Source organism: Nematostella vectensis, chromosome 6 (assembly GCF_932526225.1).
Source record: "Nematostella vectensis chromosome 6, jaNemVect1.1, whole genome shotgun sequence".
NCBI classification, from domain to species: domain Eukaryota; kingdom Metazoa; phylum Cnidaria; class Anthozoa; order Actiniaria; family Edwardsiidae; genus Nematostella; species Nematostella vectensis.
The window spans coordinates 7557446-7581811 of NC_064039.1; the positions used below are offsets into that span (position 1 = coordinate 7557446).

The 24366-nt window shown below is 41.3% G+C and overlaps 2 protein-coding genes across 4 annotated transcripts; both read right to left on the reverse strand.

Annotated features, from left to right (window-relative positions):
- Nucleotides 1–2082: 2082 nt before the first annotated feature.
- On the reverse strand, nt 2083–8350 carry LOC5514986 (calmodulin-A). Its single transcript, XM_032384704.2, has 5 exons — nt 7540–8350; nt 5996–6026; nt 4530–4673; nt 3832–4074; nt 2083–3064 (listed from the first exon to the last, which is right to left on the reverse strand). Exons 1-5 carry the CDS (start codon nt 7573–7575, stop codon nt 2973–2975), a joined length of 546 nt encoding a protein of 181 aa, XP_032240595.1. The 5' UTR covers nt 7576–8350; the 3' UTR covers nt 2083–2972.
- A 986-nt stretch (nt 8351–9336) lies between these two features.
- On the reverse strand, nt 9337–20682 carry LOC5514987 (monocarboxylate transporter 10). 3 transcript variants are annotated; one of them, XM_048729574.1, is made up of 5 exons: nt 20608–20682; nt 20322–20506; nt 14725–15329; nt 13839–14208; nt 9337–13324 (listed from the first exon to the last, which is right to left on the reverse strand). In XM_048729574.1, the coding sequence occupies exons 2-5, from the start codon at nt 20497–20499 to the stop codon at nt 12471–12473; spliced, it is 2007 nt and encodes a 668-aa protein (XP_048585531.1). In that variant the 5' UTR covers nt 20500–20506; nt 20608–20682; the 3' UTR covers nt 9337–12470. The 3 variants fall into 3 exon arrangements, with proteins under 3 accessions (XP_048585531.1, XP_048585530.1, XP_048585532.1); XM_048729573.1 differs by lacking the exon at nt 20608–20682 and having other exon boundaries at nt 20322–20601; XM_048729575.1 differs by lacking the exons at nt 20322–20506; nt 20608–20682 and adding an exon at nt 19675–19909.
- Between the last annotated feature and the right edge of the window lie 3684 nt (nt 20683–24366).

Consider the following 24366-nt stretch of genomic DNA (forward strand, 5'->3'; position numbering starts at 1 on the left):
GATGAATGGAACTATTCTCGACCTAATTAAGAAGAAAGAAACGACTCGAAGGCGTCTAAAAAAGACCCCTGCTAAAGCGTCTCTGAGGGAAAAATTCAAAGCGCTGCGTGCGGAAGTCAAACAAGCACTGCGGGAAAGTCGTGAAAACTTTTTCCAGTCTCTCGAACGGGACTATAAAAACAACACCAAACGCTTTTGGTCTGTTCTAAAACAGAAATCCAAATCACGTGGGATCCCATCTCAGGTCTCTATGGCAACCGTAAATCCACCCACTGGTTCCCAGGACCCCACGCCACTAAGAACCACAGCTGATGATCCGGAAGCAATTGCAAATTTATTTAATAAATACTTTGCTTCAGTGTTTTTAAAAGATTCTCTTCAAGACCTAAACACTGACCCGGAACATTGTGCACCCCCTGTACCCGAGCTATCTAATATTTCATTCGATATAAATGATATATTATCGGTTATCAGGGGGCTGGACGCCAGTAAAGCTTCTGGACCAGATAACATCCCCGTCAGATTACTAAAAGAGACCGCGGCTGTGATTGCTCCCTCTCTTTGTCAGATTTTCAATAAGTCTATCAAGCTTGGCAAATTTCCTTCTGAATGGAAAATTGCTCATATCGTTCCTGTTTACAAGAAAGACTCTGCTCAACAAGTTGAAAATTACAGACCGATATCACTCTTGTCTGTTGTGTCGAAAATTATGGAACGTTGTGTATTTAATAAGATAAGAGAGAGGGTGCACTGCCTCATCCAGAGGTGTCAACATGGGTTTATTGCAGGCCGCTCTTGTGTCACCCAGCTGGTGGAAGTCCTTGACACTATTGGCTCTCACTTAGACAATGGGAACCAAATTGATGTTGTATACCTTGATATGTCAAAGGCTTTCGATAGAGTAAGCCACCGTATGCTAACACGGAAACTAGTCCAATATGGTTTTGGCGGAAATCTGTTGAAGTGGTTTACATCATATATCACCAATCGGAGCCAACGCGTAGCTATTCCAGGGGGGGTCTCAACATGTCAACCTGTGACTTCCGGCGTCCCGCAAGGGTCAATTCTCGGTCCTATACTGTTCGTCCTCTTCGCAAATGACTTGCCAGATTCAGTTTGCTCATGCAGTGTTGCGACATTTGCAGACGACACTAAGGTCTTTAATGTTATCAACTCGGCGGACGACACGGATGTGTTACAATCTGACCTGAACAGTCTAAATGGCTGGGCGGCATCGACAGGCATGACATTTAATCAAACAAAGAGCAAAGTCATGCGGGTTTCGCGAAAGCGTAAACCAGTTCTCAAAACATATTCGCTTGGCGGTTTGCCTTTAGCCTGCACTGAGACGGAGAAGGATCTCGGCGTCTGGATGTCAGACGACCTCTCTTGGACTAAGCAAGTTGACGAGGCATGTAGTAAGGCCAACAGGACGCTGGGGTTCGTTAGAAGACACTCAAGATCCATAAAGAAAACCAACATAAGAAGATCGATGTATCTCGCCCTAGTACGTCCTCACCTAGGATACGCAACACAACTGTGGGCACCGCAGACAAAGGACCTGATTAGACGAGTTGAAAGAATCCAAAGACGAGCTAGCAAGTACATGTTAGGACTCCCATTTAGATGCAGCCAAACATACAAAGAAAGACTTATTCAACTTAAATTATTGCCACTATCGTATTGGCACGAATATTTGGACATGTCATACTTTTATAAAATCATAAATGGGCTTGTCAATATTAATCCATCAATTGTTCCCAAAGTTCGCTCAGTCCGTCCTACTAGATCATCTACAAACTCAAGCGCACCACAATTCTTCGCTCGCAAATGCAAAACTTCTGCTTTTCAAAAATCATATTTAAACCGTTGTACAAGAATATGGAACACTCTCACTAATTTGTTAAATAGTTCTAGCTACTCTGACCATGCTTCTTTCAAGCGCGCTTTATTAAATTACTACTTAAATGCTCTTTCGATAACTTACGATCCAGAGGATCCGCGCTCATGGAAATCTGTCTGCCTCACCTGCAATCGGGCCAGGGTGCTAACGCACCAAATTTCATGTTGTTTCTAATTTAGTTTTTGTGACCTTGTAACTTTTACACATTTTAAACTCGGGTCCGCCGTAATTGGCCTAGCTGTGGCGGATACCCTGCCCTTTCGTTATTGTATGTATTTATGTTCTGTTTCTCATGTATAACGTATTATGTATGTGTATTTTTTTTCTCCGTGGGCAAAGTCAATAAAAAAAAAAAAAAGCATTGTTAGCAACAAAAAATGCCCCCCCCTTGATATTTTTTTTCCTAAATTATAAGGAAATGACCAGTTTGGGAGTGCCCCCAACCCCCAGGATTTCGAGGCCCACGCACTGGCAATGAGGCCATAAAGAGCAACCTCATCCCTTCCAGAATGCATTGCTTTGTTGAAATAAAGTGCGATGCATTCTAGCATGGCCATCTTGACAGTTTTGCGAAATAGGCCAATAAGGATGCAAGAAACGTATACGACGCTAGCTGCCGTGGCCACCTTGATAGTTTTTTAAGTAGGCCTGTCAATAAGGATGCAAGAAACGTAATCTACTCGGCATCAACGTCAATAGCCAACCAACAGGTCAAGAGAAACATTTTAGTGCATATGAGAATACTAAACAACAATGTATATCTCATAATAACTGGGCAACTTTCTCAAAACTTTATTGGTGGCAACGGTAGCGCACGTCGAACTATAATGTCGCTTTTAAACCACATTTTTTTTTTACATTCAATAGAAGTACTTAAACTTTAAAGAATGCATATTGTTGTCTATAATTAGATTTTTGTTCTTAATTTCGATGGTATTGAAAAACAATGCATGATGTGTAGGCCAGGGTGCCCTTACATGCCCTTATTCTAAATCTCAGATTTAGAATGTAAAAGGGAAAGTCGGGGAGGGCTCATCCATTACTGAGCATCATTCCTGCAGTGCCGGCCTCATCTTTGGTAACCCAGTGCCCCACTCTGAATAGAGTCCCGCTTCATGCCGAGCGTGTTGCCAGCCTCAATCTGCGCCATCTTTTTGAATTCTAAGGAATAAAAGAGGGGAGTGATTTTTGGTTACATGGGGGTGAGGGTCCATCGGATCAATCTGGTAACTAGTAATGACTTGGCTAAATAAGGAGAGATGCCACGCGCGATATCCAGCGAGCGACATGTCTCCTAAATTTTCCTAAGCTAGCCAGCGCCAATTTTTTGTGTCGCCGCTACCAGATTTGGCGCGAGACAAGTCAAGCTTAGCCTAGGAGACATGCCATGATAACATAATAACATTTCGTCCTGCCGACTAACTCTCCTAGTTGTTTTGGATTCAAGGAGACAAAACACATGGAACAAATGTCTGTCTGACAAACCGTGTTTTAAAATTCGCTTTGATGGTACAACTCCCTTTAACGCTCTGGTTAACCTCCCAACCCCTTCCCCTTAACGCCCGTCGTATGGTTATATTTCCCCGCTCCTCCCCTTATAGTTCATCTTGGTTTATCTCCCCGCCCCTTCCCCTTAACGCCCGTCGTATGGTTATATTTCCCCGCTCCTCCCCTTATCGCTTATCCTGGTTTAACTCCCCACCCCTCCCCCTTAACTGATGCGTACCCAGGATTGGCTAAGAGGTGTGCGCAGTCATTGGTATCATTGATATAATAGAATTTGAAGATTATTCGTTAATAAGAAATGACCCACTTTTTGGCTCCAAGGGGGTTGCACGTGCACTCTGCGCAAGCCTGACTATGGTTCATTTCCCCACACCTCACCCTTAACACACATTCTGGCTCATCTCTCAAGGATAGTGGCACACCTTCGAAGGCTATCTTTCTGTTCCAGCCTTGCTTGTTGTCCTGAAGTATGTCGTTAATCTCGTGTTCTGGAATGTTCTCCTCCAGGTGCCGGAGGACGAAGCGCAGATCGGATGACATGACATAGCCCCGCCCGTCCCTGTCAAACATCCGGAACGCCTCCAGCATGTCTTCCTCGTCCATCATAAACTGGTTTTTCGTGATCATCAGCTTCACGAACTCGTCAAAGTTCATCAGCCCGTTACCTGAACGAAAATGTAACACAACAATCAAATGGTCATTGGCGTGTGAGCAAACCCAGAAATTGCCTAAAAACTGTGAACAAATCAGAATACCAATCCGACAGTGCAAGCATGAGGAACACAAAAGGGGTCCAAAAAGCCTATTTAAAATTTGTATAGTTTGGGCTCATACAAACTAAGTTATTCAGTCCTTTTATATACTGTAGCTAAATCAATAAATAAGCTAAAAGCTTTACCAGTCACACCGCAATCTTATCTCATTTGGTACGATACAAACAATTTTCGATATCCGTGTGAAAAACATTTTTTAGCATATAAATCTGCCCCGAACCTAGACCTATTGAGACGCCTTGGACTTGTACGCGCGCAAAGGACGTTGGCAAAGGTTTAACGAGGCAGGTCATAAATTTAAAAGAAAATCAGATCCTTTAAAACAAAATTCATTTTTTCTCTTTTACCATCGCAGTCTACGCTGTTGATCATATCCTGAAGCTCGATCTCAGTCGGATTTTCCCCGAGCGATCTCATGATTCCGCCGAGCTCGCGAGTTGTTATCGAGCCACTCGAGTCTTTATCGAAGTGCTCGAAGGCATCGCGATACTCTGCAAGAAAAAATGTAGCACATGTTATGTAGCGGGGGGGAGGGGGGGGGGGATAACAGAGTGATTTTGAATAAGAGGAGGTAAGTAGTTAAAGAAATCGCGTACAGGACTAAGAAGCAACTGGGAGATTGTATAATTTTATAATGATAATTGAACGTGTTGAGTTCCAAAAACTTTTGATTATGTTGCTCATTCATGCATGTCGATTGTGAAAAAAAGACAATGAAGGCATGTCTCTAAAAGGATTCATACGGGTAAATCACACAAAATAGTGTATCTTTATCTTGTATTTTTAAACAAAAATGCATGAAACCTGTCAACTGAGTTTATTTTGTGAAACGAATTGCTCCTGCCTTCAACCTTAAACTCAACCAAATGCTACGAAAATTCTACGAAAATAAGGAGCCTGTACATTGCTGCAACTTGAAAATTGGGATAAGTTTAGAAGAAAAAAAATCGCAATTTTGTGCTTTTATTTTCAAACCAAAAAAAATTCATTTTTTTTATAAACTTATCCCATTTTTTTAGTTGCATGCAGTCTTACGCAGGCAGCTAATACCTAACAATTAATACAATTTTCGTAGCATTTGGTTGAGTTTAAGGTTGGAGGCAGGAGCAATTTATAAAAAATCCAAGATGGCCGCCTTTTGTCACGTGACCTTAGTTTTAATTGTTACAAAATACAAAGTCCTTCTCCGTTTCACAAGACAAACTTACTACGCCATTTTATGTGATTTTGCCATATATTCTCGAGAGCCATGCGTAGATCACCTGAGAAGGGTAGTCGAGTCGGGAGATCACAAAAGCAATACTGAAAGTATATTTGTTTTGTCTGGAAAAAGTGAGGCGGGAACGGTGGCCCCACTATTTTAAGCGGATTTTTTTTTACATGTGAATAACAGTCATTCAATTCAAATAGTGCACGCAGAAAGAGAGACTTTCAACCCTCGGCCCCTCCAAACTTTTGTGAACCGTTTCGCCGCCCCCGTGTTTTCATTCATATACGGGTCATTCATACACGAAGGTTGGATCTAGAGGCACCCATTTTCTGCATTTCCTGTCGTTTGTTTTGTTTTGTTTCGTGACGAAATTAAAAAGAATCATCCGAAAGGGAAACAGTATTCACTTCAAAATAGCGGGATTTCGAGTTGTTGGTAAATGAATAAAGCCAAAGCCAAGGGGAATGATTTTAGTTAGCGGATGACTCGATGGTTTAAATTAAATGAAGTAAACTGCAAATTTTTATTTTGTTTTACTGGAATAAAAATGTTTTTTGGGGACTGATTAAAGATTCAATTAATTTTACACATCAAGAAAAATACCTTCAAGCTGTTCTTGGGATAAGTCTTCAACCTGTCAATCAAAACAATGTGTCTCAAAATGTGTCATGTCATGGAACCACGATTACATATCTCAACCTGTCAATCAAAACAATGTGTCTTAGAATGTGTCATGTCATGGAACCACGATTACATATCTCAACGTGTCAGTCAAAACAATGTGTCTCAAAATGTGTCATGTCATGGAACCACGATTACATATCTCAACCTGTCAGTCAAAACAATGTGTCTTAGAATGTGTCATGTCATGGAACCACGATTACATATCTCAACCTGTCAGTCAAAACAATGTGTCTTAGAATGTGTCATGTCATGGAACCACGATTACATATCTCAACCTGTCAGTCAAAACAATGTGTCTCAAAATGTGTCATGTCATGGAACCACGATTACATATGTCAGCCTGTCAATCAAAATAAGGTGTCACACATGGGTCACGCAATGGAACCCGGAGATATATGTATTTACGCTACCAGAAATAAACTAACATACGTCAACCTGTCAATCAAAACAAGGCGACACATGCGTCGCACATTGTAACCCGGAGTTATATGTCCTCACGTTACCAGAAATACAATAGCATACGTCAACCTGTCAATGAAAACAAGGCGACACATGCGTCGCACATTGTAACCCGGAGTTATATGTCCTCACGCTATAAAATATAGGATTATTTGCCATAGTATCACACTTGACACCAGACGGCGTCTTCAAATAATAAACAACTACCATTAAAAGTCGAGTTTTGCATTTCAATGCAAGCTGCTGTGAAAAAAATGTTCGCCTATTTTTTCGTGTTCCTGAAAATCTGCTACGATTTAAGAAAGTTATTTTTTGGCGTTTTGATGTCGTGAAATATTGATGAACTGTGTTACTTTGACTGCGTTGCAGTTATTACTTTTCAAGATGAATTTACATATTGCTAAATTATTGATCAAGAACAGTGTTCTTATCGCTTCAATTTTTCAAAAAAGAATTTCCCTCCAATGTTTGCATCATTATTATTGTGATCGAATATTATCTTTAAAAAGTTTTTTTTATGGTCGACTAAACTATATATAAAGCATAGCTTCAATGATTCCAAAAATAAATTAATAAAACTTGAAGATGAAATTAGATTAACTCAAACTAAAAAATGTGCTTCGACAGTAGTATAGGTTTAAGCTATTTTTTTGCCATAAATGTGGTTACCAAAAATTGTCAGGTATTTCGTATAATGTATAAATCGAATGAAATGTAATTCATTTTTCGTTATCTTTGTGCTATTGTTTTTAGTCATGTTATTTTTGTTTCTTACCATCGAAGCATCCAATTCTTAGATCAAGCTGTCAAACGTCATAGAAAAAGTCAAAATCTTGAAAAGTCCCACAAGCCCACAAGCCAGAGCCTATTTCTATTCAGACTCAAAGTCACTGTACCCATTCGTACAATACCTCAAGCATACAAGCCAAACACTTGACAAATATGAACAATAAATTCAATTACTATATATGATTCACTGATTTCGAAATAAGCGTATGACTTACCCGTTTCTCTTGCACCTTATTATTCTCCGAAGTCATTGGTGTGATTTTCTGAAATCGTCAACGGTTCTCTGCCAGGCGTTTTGACTCCGATTCGATGTTAGACCTCGCGACGGGAAGCCAATAACTTCATATATCTAGTGGAGTTCTTTGAAAGGTTTTAAATGCTGGTAATCGCCGGAGTACTGATTTTTATCTTACTGAGTATGCCCAGTTGGTTGGTATGGCTCATCAGAAAGTGATTCTTAATTACATGGTTCTGTGGTCCACTACTCTGGCGATTGAATGACTATGCGCTGTGGTTGGTGGCATTTCTCATTTGCTGTGAGCGAAACAAATTTGGCGCGCGCTGTTTGTTCGTAGATATTGAATAAAATAATTTTAACAATTCTAAATATAATAAAAAATAATGAAAACAACAAAAACAAACAACAGCATAAAACTGTTAAATAAAGTAACAAATATCAAATAAAGTTTCAATCCAAAAGTCCCTCGTTTTTTTGTTGGTGATATCGTCCATCTTGTCCCACGCGGTCCATTAAAGAAATTATACACCCTTGACTTCGAGTCTTATTGTCAAATTTTGACAAAACAGTTAGACCTAAAAAACTTTGGTGTTTTTAGACTCCGGTATCTATAGAATCATGCCATTTCCACTAGCTCCATTCAATCTTAATTGTTTTCCATTTCTATCTTAATTTTGCAATTTGAAGTACAAACCTGAAAATCAAATAGAAGGGCGAGACGAGCTCGCAAATAAACAGTTTACGAATCCATTGAGTGATTTTACTGCTTACATTATGTTATTGATGTCTCGTAGTAGCGTAACCTCTTAAACGTGATAGGCTGTAAGTAATAAAAACACTTTATTAAGCCTCAACCTTGGATGAATCACTGCTTGTAGGAAAACGCTTTCACCATCTTCCGGTGAATAGAGTTTTGTGCATTACGAGTTCCCTTCGGCCGCGGAGCTGGGCCCCGTGCGCACATTTTTTAGTACTTTTAGCACACGTAATTTTGATTATCTTTGAACACCTTTGGAGCGTAGCGCACACTGTCAATCTGTTATAACCAGTGCCGTTTGTGCCGTAGCAGACCTCGAAATATTTGAGGGGCACAATACACAAATGAAGAAAATATTTTGGGGCACGGCCACGCCCCTACTGGTCATTTCCCTATAATTCTTGAAAATATTGGTGGGACACGTGCCCCTAGTTCCCCACCCCTTGCTACGGCCCTGATATTTCGAAATCGAAAAAAAACATAAGACTACAGGAACGCTGTTTTAAAATAAGAATTTCACCCAAACTGAACTTCTTTTATTTTGACCATCTAAAAAGCCATTAATAATAAGGGTTTATTGGAAGTCTTCTCATAGAGGGTCACAAATATTGTTTATTTTCTTTATTATTTTATTTTTGATAAAATAAAAATAAAGTGATTGCTAACATTTTTAGCTTAAAGCTTTACAGTTCTGTCTTGATATCTCGAACCCGCATTTCTTAAAACATTCCGCCGCAAAGTGAGAGCAAACGTATTTTCACACATCTGGGGTTCAGTAAGCATCCCCACACCTTCTATCCTGTCATCTAAATTCGCGCTCGTTCATAAATTCTCGCGCTATTCAAACTCATCGATCGGCCAAACTTTCGATGGTAAGAATCAAGAGGGACCCCAATCTCTCATCATTTATCGCTTATGCAGCGAGGTTTTCCTTTTTTTCGGTAAAAGGAACCCTTTCTGCAGTGTTATTTTTAATATGTAAAAAAAACGATATCACCATCATTATCAACACAACCGTCACCAACAACGACTTTTATTGCCACACAAATTATACATCTATTTAAAATAGAGTTGCACCCGCGAATCAATGTATCATCACCCGCACTGGCTCATGGGTAAAGTATAAATGGCTGAATCCTGGTCTTTGAACGCCGTGTGAATAGGTCCATAAACAAGAATGCTAAAGCTTTCTAAACCAGAGTTTTTTTTAAGCTTATTATTATTTTTTATGAAGCCTTTCGGGTTATAAGACGTAAATTCTCCGAGTGCAACCTTATTAGAAACAGGTGTATAATGATATATTATATAACTTTTAAGGACATAAAATAATTTTTAAGGACATTATTATATAATAGTCCTTAGGATAAGTTCAAACGTCATTTTATCCATGAGCCGTATTCAATGCAAGTGTATCGAGTCGATTGCTTCATCTTCATCTGCATACATTTGCATTGAATACGGCTCATGGATAATACTACGTTTGAACTTAGCCTTAATAAAGCATATGTCCACAAATAATTATTAATTAACTTATCTTAAATAAACACCCTTAGACTTAGTTCATACGTTGTATTATTTATTTGCTTTATTCAATGCAAATGCATGCAAATGAATCAAGTCGATTAGTTTCATCTTCATTTGCACCATTTGCATTGAATACGGCTCATGGATAATACGACGTTTGAACTTAACCTTATATGGTAAATAAAACTACCATTTATTCAACTGTTATTTAGGTTGAATAAATAATTATCACCATCACCATCAAACTATTTTGCCACACAAAACAAATGATAAATTATATAACTTCGAAGAACATAACTCATATAACATATGACATATGTCCATAGAGAAGCATAAGTCCACAAATAATATAAAATTTAGCTTTTAAGTAAACACCCTTACATGGTTAATAAGGGTATTATTTATTTCACTGTGATTTAGGTACAATGAGTGGGCCTTTTCACAGAATGGCTATTGAGCCGGTGAGCCATTCATAATCAAGCATGCGTCTTTTGAATAAATTACCTGTCTCAACCAACATAATTCGAAACAATCGTTTGGTTTAAGCTGCAGTTGCTTTTAGAAATCAAGAAAAGCAGCTAAAGGAGAATTTCTAGGTGACCAAAGGCTGGCGCGTTTTTTTTTACCAAGTGCCTCTCAAGCAACCCTTCAACCAATTCGCATAAAATTCTTAGTGAGATGAAAACAGCTGGAATAGCAATTTCAGGCGGAATCGGGCAGCAAACACATTAGTAATTTCATGCACGGTCCAAGTACGACTGTTCAATTCTTATTTTTTGAAAAGGCTCACCCAAGACAATGATCCAGTTGTACACTCCTAACGATCATGGTTAGTAGAGGAAGCCACTACTATGTAATGATGGACTCCTAGTTTATCAAAATAAGTTATAAGTTTTTTTTAAAAACGTATCTAAAACATTTTTAATTCAAATTGTTTATTTACTTTACTATCTATCAAATATACTATTACTTTACTATCCTTTTACCCATTAATTTTTTATGTATTTAAAGAGAGCTTGCCAAACAGAGCCGTAGCAGGGGTGGGGCGCTGGGCCACTTGCCCCTAATATTTTAAAAGATTCTTCGTGGTTGTGTCCAAAACATTTTCTTTATATTCCGCATCTTGCCCCGTCCCCCACCTCCCCTCCCTTAATATTTCGAGGCCTGCTACTGCTCTGCTAATGAATACGAGATTCCTTACAGATTGGTCAAAAGCTTCCCGTGGTCAATACAAAAACAGAGAGGTAGTTATACAGCATCATCGGGGATCCAGGGCGTCGCGGAGATCGGGCACACAGGGAGCGCGGCGCGGAGCGTGTGCCCGATCTCCGCGACACCCTGGCTTCCCAGAAGATGGTTATGCAGAAAAGATGATAATAATAACACGTAGCTCTAGTTTAGCTTAATTGAGAAAACTTGGTGGTCAATGCGACCTACCCTCAATGCATTGCATTGGGTAGTTTTTCAATTAATCAAAACACTTCCTAGATAATGTCATGTTTATAGCCGAACGCGTTGTTGCGTAACCGCCGATAACGCCAATCTATTTCTCGTCTGGGGATAACGCGTAGTCAATTATACCACCGTGACCAGTCAACCCCCTTGCTGTGTGCAGTCAAATGGTTTATGATGCGACATAGTCCAGTCAATCTACGCAAATTTATAGCCTTACCAAAACGTAATAGCAACACAAACAATTTTCCTATTAAATGATAAGAAAAGGCATCCCAAAAGTTTTCTTGGAGGAACATGGTTAAATTTAGCCTTCTTTTTTCATAAATTTTACTACAGGGTACCCGGGTCGCGTAAAAAGCGATAATAAAAAAACAGTTTTCTGTCTTGAATTTGATAGAGCCTTGGCCGCACTGCCATGCAAAGTAAGAAAAAGGAAATGTGCATTGATTTATTCGTTTTCCTCTCTTTTAAACACATAATAGTGTTTTTTTATTTTTATTTTGGTTGGGGGCTCGCGAAACGAAAAAATTAAATCGATAATGCTAGACGGATTAAACAGCAAACTTTGTATGGCTTTTGTGAGCAGTTAATGTATCACTCAATATCTATGCAATATCTATGTATCATAGATTTTGCATTTTTGCATGCTATGGTTGAGTCGTGGTTAAGTGCCGTATTCTTATTGTTGTTGGATACCCTGTTGTGAAGCGAAGGGGGGAAATGATGTAAGTTTGTTTTTTGAAAAATAAATTGACCTTTGTACCAAAATTCAGAATAAAATATTCAATCGATATAACGACTTTACAATCTCAGTTAATATCTATTAAATGATAATTGGGCACCCTGTGGGAAAATGGCGAAAACTTTGATCGAAATTTCCCCCCACGAGAACTTTGGAGAACTTTTTGGAAGTTAATAAGAACATACTACTCTGTCATTTAAGAGCAATATTTCTTGTGTTGCAATAACGTTTTGGTCAAAAAACTTGATTGACTGGACTAACAGTGAAACCACGAAAGCCATCGATTGGTTTAGACAGTTTTTGACGTGGTCACACAACAACGAATTGGGCTATTACTTTGACCTTTGTTTTACAATGACCTGGACCTGATTCCTGCGACATACGCTTTGTTATCTACTTACGTAGCTGAGCCTGCGATGAATACTAGTCATTACGATCCTTCTTCAGTGACCGTTGGAAGACTGGGCATCAGCATCGGTGTATCTGACTCTGCTGGCGATTCTTCTTCAGTGACCGTTGGAAGACTGGGCGTCAGCATCGGGGTATCTGCTGACTCTGCTGGCGATTCTTCTTCAGTGACCGTTAGAAGACTGGGCGTCAACATCGGGGTATCTGCTGACTCTGCTGGCGATTCTTCTTCAGTGACCGTTGGAAGACTGGGCGTCAGCATCGGGGTATCCGCTGGCTTGACACTCACATCGGCTTGAACCTCTTCTATTGGTTCAAGGGCATTAAGCGGTGCATGCTCAGGCGAGGGAGTTTCCTGAAAAGAGCTTTGCCGAGATATCATCGATCCTGGCCGCCTTAGAGATCCAGGCCGCCTAAGAATCGAACTATGCAGAGACAGAAAAGATCCCTGACGAGACGGTGGATGGGTTCCGAAAACAGACAAATCAACCGCACTAAGGGCATCCAGGTCAAGTCGACTGTTGTACGAAGACACATCACGATAATTATCGTCACCGATGATTCCGAACATTCCCACGAAGCTGGAAGATCGACGCGAGATCACCGACTCTGTATTCGAGTCGAGCCTTGCCCGAATTTTTGCGAGCATCATCTCTCCCGGCGAGTTGAACCCGAGCAGCTCAGCGAGCTTCTGTTCGTCAACAATCGATGCCGTCTCGGAAGAATCATCATAGTTGAGGAGTAACTTCTCAAGACTCGCGCGATGGGCACGTGAAAGTCGCGGGATGAAGGTCATGACGGCGGCACCAGTCAAGGACAAAGAAGCGGCCAGATAATAGACGGCGTTATACGAGCCGAGGCTTTCATACATCAGCCCTAAAAACAACACATCGATTAAGCGGTGAACAATGCTAGAAGGGGGGGGGGGGGTGAATAGGGGTATGAAAATCCGCCGATCCGCTACATTTTCGGGGCAAATTCGTGGACCCGCAGATATTTTTAGATCCGCATGGTATGACAGATAAACAATAGCATCGATTGAAATTCATTTAAAATCCGAAATTGGACCGTCAAAGCATCCAAAATCCGAAATCCGCGCCCAAATTGTCGACAGATCCGTGATCCGCCGTATTTCCGAAATCCGCCAATCCGCTAAAATAATCATCAAAATCCGTAATCCGCGAGCATTTCAGGAGCAAATCCAACGATCCGCGAACCTATTCACCCCCTCCCCCTAAAAAATCATACATCAGCACTGGGACAACACAATGTCCAAGGGTTAGGAAGGCTTGTTGCATAAGTCCAAAATATCATCAGTTTAATGTCTCAAATATTTGTGTGCCAGGTAAGGAAGGATGCAAGATGCAAATGAATTTTACGTACAACATACCTGCAACAGGGGGCCCAGCAGTCATTGGTATCGCAACCACACAATACATACTACCAATGGCGGCAGCCATCATTTCTTTTCCGGCGATATCTCTGGTCACGAGTGCAAGCAAGACTCCAGATCCGCTATCTATGAACCCATGGAGCAAAGCATAGGTGAGCAGGCCTGGGAAGGAGCGCAAGAACGGGAAGATGCAGGCCCCAATAGCGATGACAACTAGAGAGGCTTGGAGCAAATAAAGCCGGTTCACCCAGCGCACATCAGCAAGCCTCCCAAACGCGATCTTGCCAACAGTCCCACTGATACACATAAGGCCAACCATGAGACTACCCTGAGACGGGGGGATCCCTCTGAGCTTGGCAATCTGGACCTAAAGACAAGCAAGGAAATTTATAATAAGTCTTATGCTGCATTCACACCAAAACCATGTTTAGTTAAACAAGGGTTTTTTTTTGCCTGATAACTTGCCAAGTTTCTCATTGTGTTGAATTCTTACTAGTTAAATGATCACTTTGTAACATGTACAACACAGTATATTCAGGTTTGTTCTTGGTTCTGTCTTCTCTTGCATGAGATTTAAACTAATTTAGTTAAACCACATTTTAACCTGGTTTAACTGCTGGTGGGAATGCGGTATTAGCTAGGTACAATGACCAATGACGCATGGCATCATGGGTAGTTTTGGACAAATTAATACACTAAGTGCCTAGTCAAGGCAAATAGGGAAGTAATCTTTGTCTCTCTATTTTCAATGCTCTGTCAGCAGTGCACTGAAACCAATAATTACTTTTCATTACAAATGGCCCTTATCATCAGCTTGACTCTACCCCCTTTCTTGCTACAATCATCTAAATCATGGCTGCCCAATTCAAAAGCATCCACTTACCAAATATATGTATGGAATAAAGACAGCAAAAAACACCAGACCAAGACTAAAAGTCCACAATACAAATGCCTTGTTTTGCCAATGAAGCCCAGGCTTGACAGCATAATAACATTTCCGTCTTAAGGGTATGCGCTCATAATTCCTATCAACATTCTCATCTATCATCATCTCTTCATCACCACTCACTGTAGGGTGGTACACAGAGCTTGCCAGAACTCCAATGACAGCTGCAACAGCCATAGTCTTGAATCCAGCATGTACACCATATAGTGAACACATTTTGCCTAAAAGAAGGCTAAAGGCCATGGAGCCACACCCTGAACCAGCCAAGACAAATCCATTTGCATGTGATAGTTTATCAGTGAAGTATTGCATGAGTACAAATAGAGAGGAGAAATACATCAAACTGAAGCCAAATCCACCCATAAACCCAAACGTGAAGTACATGGGTATAATGCTTGACATATATGATGTTATGAGTGATGCCGTCATGAATAGAAGGCTGCCTACACATGCTATAATACGGCAGCCAAACCGCTCACACAGAGCAGCAGACACAGGGCCACAGAAGTATGTCGTACCAATGACAAAGGAGCCGACCCAAGCTGAAAGACAAAGTTGTGTTAATATGTTGATCAACCCAAATACAATTCCTATTTGCACTCTTAGTACAGTGGAAGCCACTCGAGAAACTACCTTAAATAATGCAGCATTATTTATTGGAGAGCAAATTGTCTCAGTTACCCTGCAAAATCCAGAAACATTGCTGGTATTTCCAGAATATTCAGAATCTTACTAGGTAAGATTTAGGCAAATAGCAAGAGGTGGGTACAGGGGGGGGGGGGGGGGGGGTGGATGCGCAACCCATCTCATTTTATCAACCAACTTAATAGTAAAATTGCAGAATATTTTAATAATTAAAATATTTTTCTACATGATATTATGTGACTGTGAATTTTCCTTCAGCAAATACTGGCTAAAAAGCTGAAATCACTATATCATATACCTATATAACAATGGTGGATCCAAGGAGCCTCCCTACCTCCCTCCCCCCCCCCCCCCCCCCCCTGTAGCAGATACTGGCTACATAACCAAAATCACCAGCATAGACATGACATTGGTGAAATACCTCCCCCTCATGCTTTGCATGAGTCCCACCTAATTTCACTGATGTCTACATGCAAAGGGTGGTAAGGGATAGTTTTGTGAATCACAAACTGCCTTTTTGTTTAATATGAATCACGAAAGAGGGGAAATGAAAAGCATGATTGCCATCATGGCTGTGATTCATAATGGCAAATTGGCTCAGCATCAATCATGATCTTTGCCCTTTAAAATCTGTGAATTGTGATCTCTTTGTGATGACATGATTTTGTTGGACTCATAGATCCTGCAGGGACCCCCCTTACCTCCCCTGTACATGGTTAATGGGACGTCATTACTTTTAAGCTTTCCTTGTTTTTAAAAAAAATATAATATAGATGTTGAGTTTTATCCTAAGGACTATTTTTCTCATCAACAAATTTTTGCCACCAACAAATACTGCAAATACTAAACACTTATTATTGATTTTTCACAAAATTAAAACACTACAAATATGAGGACAATTAATGTTTAAAAAACTGATTTATGGCAAGAGCTGATCTCATTAGCGAGAATTTTTTGTTGCAAGCCTCAGTCATTAATTTACTACATAATCCCAGCATTCAACTTCAGTAACCTTAGGTAAATAAACTATCATGTTTTACTTTATCGAAAACAGATAATCAACTTGAGTGACGAGGGTGCAGTTTGAGTAACATTCTGACTATAGAAGGGGGGGGCTGCCTCTTCCCCCTCCCCCAACTAATTTTGGCCCTGTAATGATATATGTTACAAGTTATATGTCATTTATTTAACATACAACATGCCTTAAAAGGGTAGCCATAAAGCAATGGTTCATTTCAATGCGTAGCATTAATAAAAGATACAAACTGATCATCCGTTCAATTTTATATCACTAGAAACACATTTTATAACCATTATCAAGTGGTATAAAGTGACTAGACATCAGCAAAAATTGATAACTAGTCATACACAACTCTATGATATCAGACTTTTATAGAAAATTAAAAATAAAGCTGTAGCGATAGATTTTAATAAATAAACAATTGATTGCAGTTATAAATGCACTTTTATGAACTGGACAAGTATGGGAAGTAACTTTCCCTGGGCGGGTTTTGGGGGTGAGCCCACCCCTTTTCAGCGGTTGATGGTTGAGAAGTCTCTCAGTTTCGGCTTCCAGTTTACAAAGGGAATGTTTGAAGAAGTCTCGTCTCCTCCCGGTATGTCAACAAGAATTCTAAGCTTTCTTACTGAAAATAGATGAATATTTTTGTTGAGAACTTTACGGAAATTAAGCAAGAAGAAAATAACTTTTACAAGATTTTTGAGGAATCTTTAAAAAAAGTTCGATATTTAGAACTTTTACTTGATAATGGTACCTTTTTAATAAATGGAAGAGGCAGAGACTCTTTGTGAGTACAGAGCCTTATCTAATGTTAATTGATAACAAGCACTACATCTGTCAAATTGTTGTTGTCTTACACAAGCGTGACACTGTACTCTATGAATATACTGTTGCGCTTGAAATTGGGTGTTATGAAACTCCATTTCATTCTTTGAGAAATGTTGAGAAAAAAATAACAACTCTCTTTATAGTCCTTCCACTCCTTATTTTGAGATTCATTTCCTTATTCTCGAAAACTAACTTCAATCATTTGTGGAAGCGACTGCACGCATTGCATTATTTGACCTTTTAAAAGCAGACAGAGCAGTCTCTTTTTCACAACTCTATTTTAGCAATAGAGCACGTGAATGCAACAGTCCTTACTTGAGTCAGAAAATCTTTTGTTACCCGTCACATGATGCTCTTGACAAGTGAATAGTGTTAACCTTTTCATTACTATTACGCCCTGAGGCGCCTTTAAAATATAGGCCCAACTCCAAAACATGAGAAATGCAAACCAAACATCACCAGACCCGGATACTCATGGATTCCTCCAAGGCATAGACGACCTTCAAAAGCGCATCCAAGCAATGTAATAGAATTGACTCTATTGTCAAAATATCAACCTTGATTTCTGACCAATTTGTAAACAAATGCTTAAACCTGAAAACATTTCTTACCAAAAAAGACACAAAATTCTGAACTACAAATAGACAAGCAAACACAGATCAAGTCACAAATAGATACAGTACCTTTATTGTGCTCTGTCAGGTCCCATTTTACAGCCATCAGCCACAAAAATCAATGCTAAAACCTCTATTAGAGTCACCATCTTTAGGCTAAACTGCATGCCTGCACTGCATCATGGGAGTCTTGGAAACACCTTGACAGAGGGACGGGAAAACTCCTCACCCATAATCATAACAGTTTTTTTATAAATCTCTTTGCTCTAAAGCCAAACAAAACATTTTTCCAGGTCCAAGGAACCAAGAATAAGCCTGAAAACAATTTTTGAACAAGATTGGGTAGCAAAGATAGTCCACATTGGAGAGTATGAGGCCATTCACTAGAAAATTCCTATCTCACTCGGTGAAGCCCAAACAAGGAATTATCCCACTGAATCAACCTCAGCGTGCAAACATCCATAAGCACAGCATTAATTATGCCCAAATAGACTTTATGATGTCCTAAGGCACTCTCCAGATTTGAAAAAGCTGTAATTTTTAAGCAAATTACAAGCAAAACTGTTGTAAGCAACAGGCTGTAGCAGCGCCATTGCTAGAAAGAAAAGGCACCGCAGTGCATTGTTGGAAACTTCAAGGCATACCGTCTTGGGTCAGCGGTAGCTTAGCTTAACTTAACTGACAGTGTTGGACTTGAGATAGGGGGGAGGTTTCTGTTTTCAGTCTGTTTTTTTTTTTTTTTTTTTTTTTTTACAATTTTGCTCAAAAGTACCCAGGAGTGAAAGGGTTAAAGAAATAACCTGGTATTGTACTAAGAATCTAAGCCTTTTTATCCCTCAAAAATCCCGAAAATTCGTCTCTCCAGTTTTCAATAACAGAAGTTAGGATTTCTTGTTGTTTTTTATTCACTTGTAAACTGGAAGTGGAAGTTTAAAGTCTTCTCAACCAGCAACTGCTGAAAAGGTGTGGGTTAACCCCCAAAACCCGCCCGGGGAAAATTACTTCCCAATAAGTTAAGCCACCTTGTGATGCCAAAAGGAGATTATTTTTTATTTAAAAAGCAATATATATGAGAGTCGATGAGAGATTCACTCCTTTGAGCTTCCACTGGGTTCCGATCAAATGGTCTTTGGGAATGTGGTAACTTAAAACAATTACAATGTTTTTTTTCCCGCAAATTATCTTCCAATTAATTCATCTCCCGCATGGGGTCTGGTCACGCTTTTTTGCTCGTTCAACCTCTCTCTAGCCTGAGTATCAGGCTATTTTATTTTTCAAAAGTCGAAGAGAAAAAATAAAAGTACGCCTGACACAAATACCACACGCGACGCCTGCCGCCCCTTTTCAGGCCCCTGTCAAAATGTAAAATACGTCGGCTGTTAGTTTTCCAATGACTTGTGTGGTGGCACAATCAAATGCCCAAATCAAATTATAAACAGCATTTATGTAAAACAAAACTACATTGGTGCTATATGCAAGGGTAATAATTTTAGTAACGACGAACCCCTAGATATTAAACAGGCTATCCGCTCTAAATTATCAATCACATCCTCAAAGAAACTTCTAATAAACACACTGCTTTCAATACTTTGAAATATTTTTCGCATTTTAAACCATCGGGTATTGTTATGTAATCGACCGGAAGTAAACTGGTGACAATGCGGCTTATGACTATGCAGATCCACACCAATTTACTACAGGCTGTTTCGTCTAAATAGAAAAACCGCTGCTTGAACACAAATGCCATTATTTGATAAGCTCACTAAATCAACAACTCACGGGAAGTGACGCAAACAATCCCAAGCACTCTTCGTGCTATCTCACATACAAATTTCTTGAATATTCATCGCCTGGTCTGTCTAAAAATTTTATAGCTACGACTTATGATGTCTGTAGTATTAAGCAGCTTCTATGACATCCAGCACCTTTGATATTACTAGTAGATCTTCGCTTCGAAAAACGATACCAATGAGAAATAAACACACGCAATGACCGGCCTTGGCAAAACATTTGAACATCTAACCTGAGTATCAGGCGGAATTTTTCCGAAGAAAATGAAGAGAGGAAAACATATTGTTTTAAATGTTTTTAGAAAACGATTTCTCTGATTTTGCTAACGCAAGGTCAAAAGCACTTTTGGAGTCCGCCATTACTCTGAGAACGAGCAGTCGACGGGCTAGGGTACTATATATAGCTGAACCAATCAGCGCGTCCCATTCGAGTACCCTTTGTTTTTTTTTACCAATCAGGAGCCATGCCGGAATCCGGCATGAGAACATGTGATTTGAACAGTACTTGTATCAGGCCCTTGTCTTGTTTCTCGCCGGCGCGATAGAAACATAGGCCCTGATGCTCAGGTTAACCTCTCTCGTGCGAGGGAGCCGAGAAAACAAAATAAAAACGGAATAGTTAACAGCTTTTCTTACCTGTTTCTACTTCGCTTCGTTTAAATTCTTTAAGGAGAGCCAAAAACACTGTTCCAAACGAATTCGAAACTCCTCCGACGAGAAAGTGTACACAAAAGGAAGCGAAACACACCAGCCAAGACCATCTTGAATTTGGTTGCTTGACAGATTGGAACTTCTGTATTATTGCGACATTCATTTTCTAACTAAGAAGCAAAAAGAAAAAGAAGCCAAAGGCAATAAATAAGGACATATATCAGTAAGTGCCAATCTGACGCAAACCATAGTTAACTATGTGCAAGCTCACAATTTTCCACGGACGTAAGGGAAATGCGCCAACGATTACGTCTATTATGTCAGCGGGTGGTCACTCAATTACTGGAATGCGGACTTTAAAAGCACACTAGCATACACACATTGGCACCAGTCGGGCCAAGACGGGACGCTAGCACAGTCTATTACCCGTGCAGTTCGGCAACCATGGACAGCTGTTTCGTCCTTATTAGGACTCGTCAGCATGGCAAAGCCGGTTTGCCTCAGTTAAACTTCATCGGCAAAAAAACTGCAGGGCGACTTCGACTCGAACGAAGTGCTTTAAACCACAGCTTAGATCCATGTGGGATCTAGAGCTGCGACCGGGCTAGCGTGATGCCAATTGTGCGGATCACGCATGCGACCTTTGCTAGTCTAAAACTCCGTCGGATAGCCAAACTATCCTTGCGAGTATGTATACATAAATGCGGACTTTAAAAGCACACTAGCATACACACATTGGCACCAGTCGGGCCAAGACGGGACGCTAGCACAGTCTATTACCCGTGCAGTTCGGCAACCATGGACAGCTGTTTCGTCCTTATTAGGACTCGTCAGCATGGCAAAGCCGGTTTGCCTCAGTTAAACTTCATCGGCAAAAAAACTGCAGGGCGACTTCGACTCGAACGAAGTGCTTTAAACCACAGCTTAGATCCATGTGGGATCTAGAGCTGCGACCGGGCTAGCGTGATGCCAATTGTGCGGATCACGCATGCGACCTTTGCTAGTCTAAAACTCCGTCGGATAGCCAAACTATCCTTGCGAGTATGTATACATAAATGCGGACTTTAAAAGCACACTAGCATACACACATTGGCACCAGTCGGGCCAAGACGGGACGCTAGCACAGTCTATTACCCGTGCAGTTCGGCAACCATGGACAGCTGTTTCGTCCTTATTAGGACTCGTCAGCATGGCAAAGCCGGTTTGCCTCAGTTAAACTTCATCGGCAAAAAAACTGCAGGGCGACTTCGACTCGAACGAAGTGCTTTAAACCACAGCTTAGATCCATGTGGGATCTAGAGCTGCGACCGGGCTAGCGTGATGCCAATTGTGCGGATCACGCATGCGACCTTTGCTAGTCTAAAACTCCGTCGGATAGCCAAACTATCCTTGCGAGTATGTATACATAAATGCGGACTTTAAAAGCACACTAGCATACACACATTGGCACCAGTCGGGCCAAGACGGGACGCTAGCACAGTCTATTACCCGTGCAGTTCGGCAACCATGGACAGCTGTTTCGTCCTTATTAGGACTCGTCAGCATGGCAAAGCCGGTTTGCCTCAGTTAAACTTCATCGGCAAAAAAACTGCAGGGCGACTTCGACTCGAACGAAGTGCTTTAAACCACAGCTTAGATCCATGTGGGATCTAGAGCTGCGACCGGGCTAGCGTGATGCCAATTGTGCGGATCACGCATGCGACCTTTGCTAGTCTAAAACTCCGTCGGATAGCCAAACTATCCTTGCGAGTATGTATACATAAATGCGGACTTTAAAAGCACACTAGCATACACACATTGGCACCAGTCGGGCCAAGACGGGACGCTAGCACAGTCTATTACCCGTGCAGTTCGGCAACCATGGACAGCTGTTTCGTCCTTATTAGGACTCGTCAGCATGGCAAAGCCGGTTTGCCTCAGTTAAACTTCATCGGCAAAAAAACTGCAGGGCGACTTCGACTCGAACGAAGTGCTTTAAACCACAGCTTAGATCCATGTGGGATCTAGAGCTGCGACCGGGCTAGCGTGATGCCAATTGTGCGGATCACGCATGCGACCTTTGCTAGTCTAAAACTCCGTCGGATAGCCAAACTATCCTTGCGAGTATGTATACATAAATGCGGACTTTAAAAGCACACTAGCATACACACATTGGCACCAGTCGGGCCAAGACGGGACGCTAGCACAGTCTATTACCCGTGCAGTTCGGCAACCATGGACAGCTGTTTCGTCCTTATTAGGACTCGTCAGCATGGCAAAGCCGGTTTGCCTCAGTTAAACTTCATCGGCAAAAAAACTGCAGGGCGACTTCGACTCGAACGAAGTGCTTTAAACCACAGCTTAGATCCATGTGGGATCTAGAGCTGCGACCGGGCTAGCGTGATGCCAATTGTGCGGATCACGCATGCGACCTTTGCTAGTCTAAAACTCCGTCGGATAGCCAAACTATCCTTGCGAGTATGTATACATAAATGCGGACTTTAAAAGCACACTAGCATACACACATTGGCACCAGTCGGGCCAAGACGGGACGCTAGCACAGTCTATTACCCGTGCAGTTCGGCAACCATGGACAGCTGTTTCGTCCTTATTAGGACTCGTCAGCATGGCAAAGCCGGTTTGCCTCAGTTAAACTTCATCGGCAAAAAAACTGCAGGGCGACTTCGACTCGAACGAAGTGCTTTAAACCACAGCTTAGATCCATGTGGGATCTAGAGCTGCGACCGGGCTAGCGTGATGCCAATTGTGCGGATCACGCATGCGACCTTTGCTAGTCTAAAACTCCGTCGGATAGCCAAACTATCCTTGCGAGTATGTATACATAAATGCGGACTTTAAAAGCACACTAGCATACACACATTGGCACCAGTCGGGCCAAGACGGGACGCTAGCACAGTCTATTACCCGTGCAGTTCGGCAACCATGGACAGCTGTTTCGTCCTTATTAGGACTCGTCAGCATGGCAAAGCCGGTTTGCCTCAGTTAAACTTCATCGGCAAAAAAACTGCAGGGCGACTTCGACTCGAACGAAGTGCTTTAAACCACAGCTTAGATCCATGTGGGATCTAGAGCTGCGACCGGGCTAGCGTGATGCCAATTGTGCGGATCACGCATGCGACCTTTGCTAGTCTAAAACTCCGTCGGATAGCCAAACTATCCTTGCGAGTATGTATACATAAATGCGGACTTTAAAAGCACACTAGCATACACACATTGGCACCAGTCGGGCCAAGACGGGACGCTAGCACAGTCTATTACCCGTGCAGTTCGGCAACCATGGACAGCTGTTTCGTCCTTATTAGGACTCGTCAGCATGGCAAAGCCGGTTTGCCTCAGTTAAACTTCATCGGCAAAAAAACTGCAGGGCGACTTCGACTCGAACGAAGTGCTTTAAACCACAGCTTAGATCCATGTGGGATCTAGAGCTGCGACCGGGCTAGCGTGATGCCAATTGTGCGGATCACGCATGCGACCTTTGCTAGTCTAAAACTCCGTCGGATAGCCAAACTATCCTTGCGAGTATGTATACATAAATGCGGACTTTAAAAGCACACTAGCATACACACATTGGCACCAGTCGGGCCAAGACGGGACGCTAGCACAGTCTATTACCCGTGCAGTTCGGCAACCATGGACAGCTGTTTCGTCCTTATTAGGACTCGTCAGCATGGCAAAGCCGGTTTGCCTCAGTTAAACTTCATCGGCAAAAAAACTGCAGGGCGACTTCGACTCGAACGAAGTGCTTTAAACCACAGCTTAGTGTGCTTCTAAAGTTCACATTTATGTATACATACTCGCAAGGATAGTTTGGCTATCCGACGGAGTTTTAGACTAGCAAAGGTCGCATGCGTGATCCGCACAATTGGCATCACGTTAGCCCGGTCGCAGCTCTAGATCCCACATGGATCTAAGCTGTGGTTTAAAGCACTTCGTTCGAGTCGAAGTCGCCCTGCAGTTTTTTTTGCCGATGAAGTTTAACTGAGGCAAACCGGCTATGCCATGCTGACGAGTCCTAATAAGGACGAAACAG

Bases quoted from the DNA above. Each gene is read 5' to 3' on its own strand.
- LOC5514986 (XM_032384704.2), bottom strand. From the start codon at position 7,575: ATGACTTCGGAGAATAATAAGGTGCAAGAGAAACGG. The intron at 6,027-7,539 runs GTAAGTCATACG...TTTGATTGACAG, and splicing joins ATAAGGTGCAAGAGAAACGG to GTTGAAGACTTATCCCAAGA. The intron at 4,674-5,995 runs GTATTTTTCTTG...TTTTTCTTGCAG, and splicing joins ATCCCAAGAACAGCTTGAAG to AGTATCGCGATGCCTTCGAG.
- LOC5514987 (XM_048729574.1), bottom strand. From the start codon at position 20,499: ATGAATGTCGCAATAATACAGAAGTTCCAATCTGTCAAGCAACCAAAT. The intron at 15,330-20,321 runs GTAAGAAAAGCT...TTTGTCTTTCAG, and splicing joins ACGAAGCGAAGTAGAAACAG to CTTGGGTCGGCTCCTTTGTC. The intron at 14,209-14,724 runs GTAAGTGGATGC...GCTTGTCTTTAG, and splicing joins TTATTCCATACATATATTTG to GTCCAGATTGCCAAGCTCAG.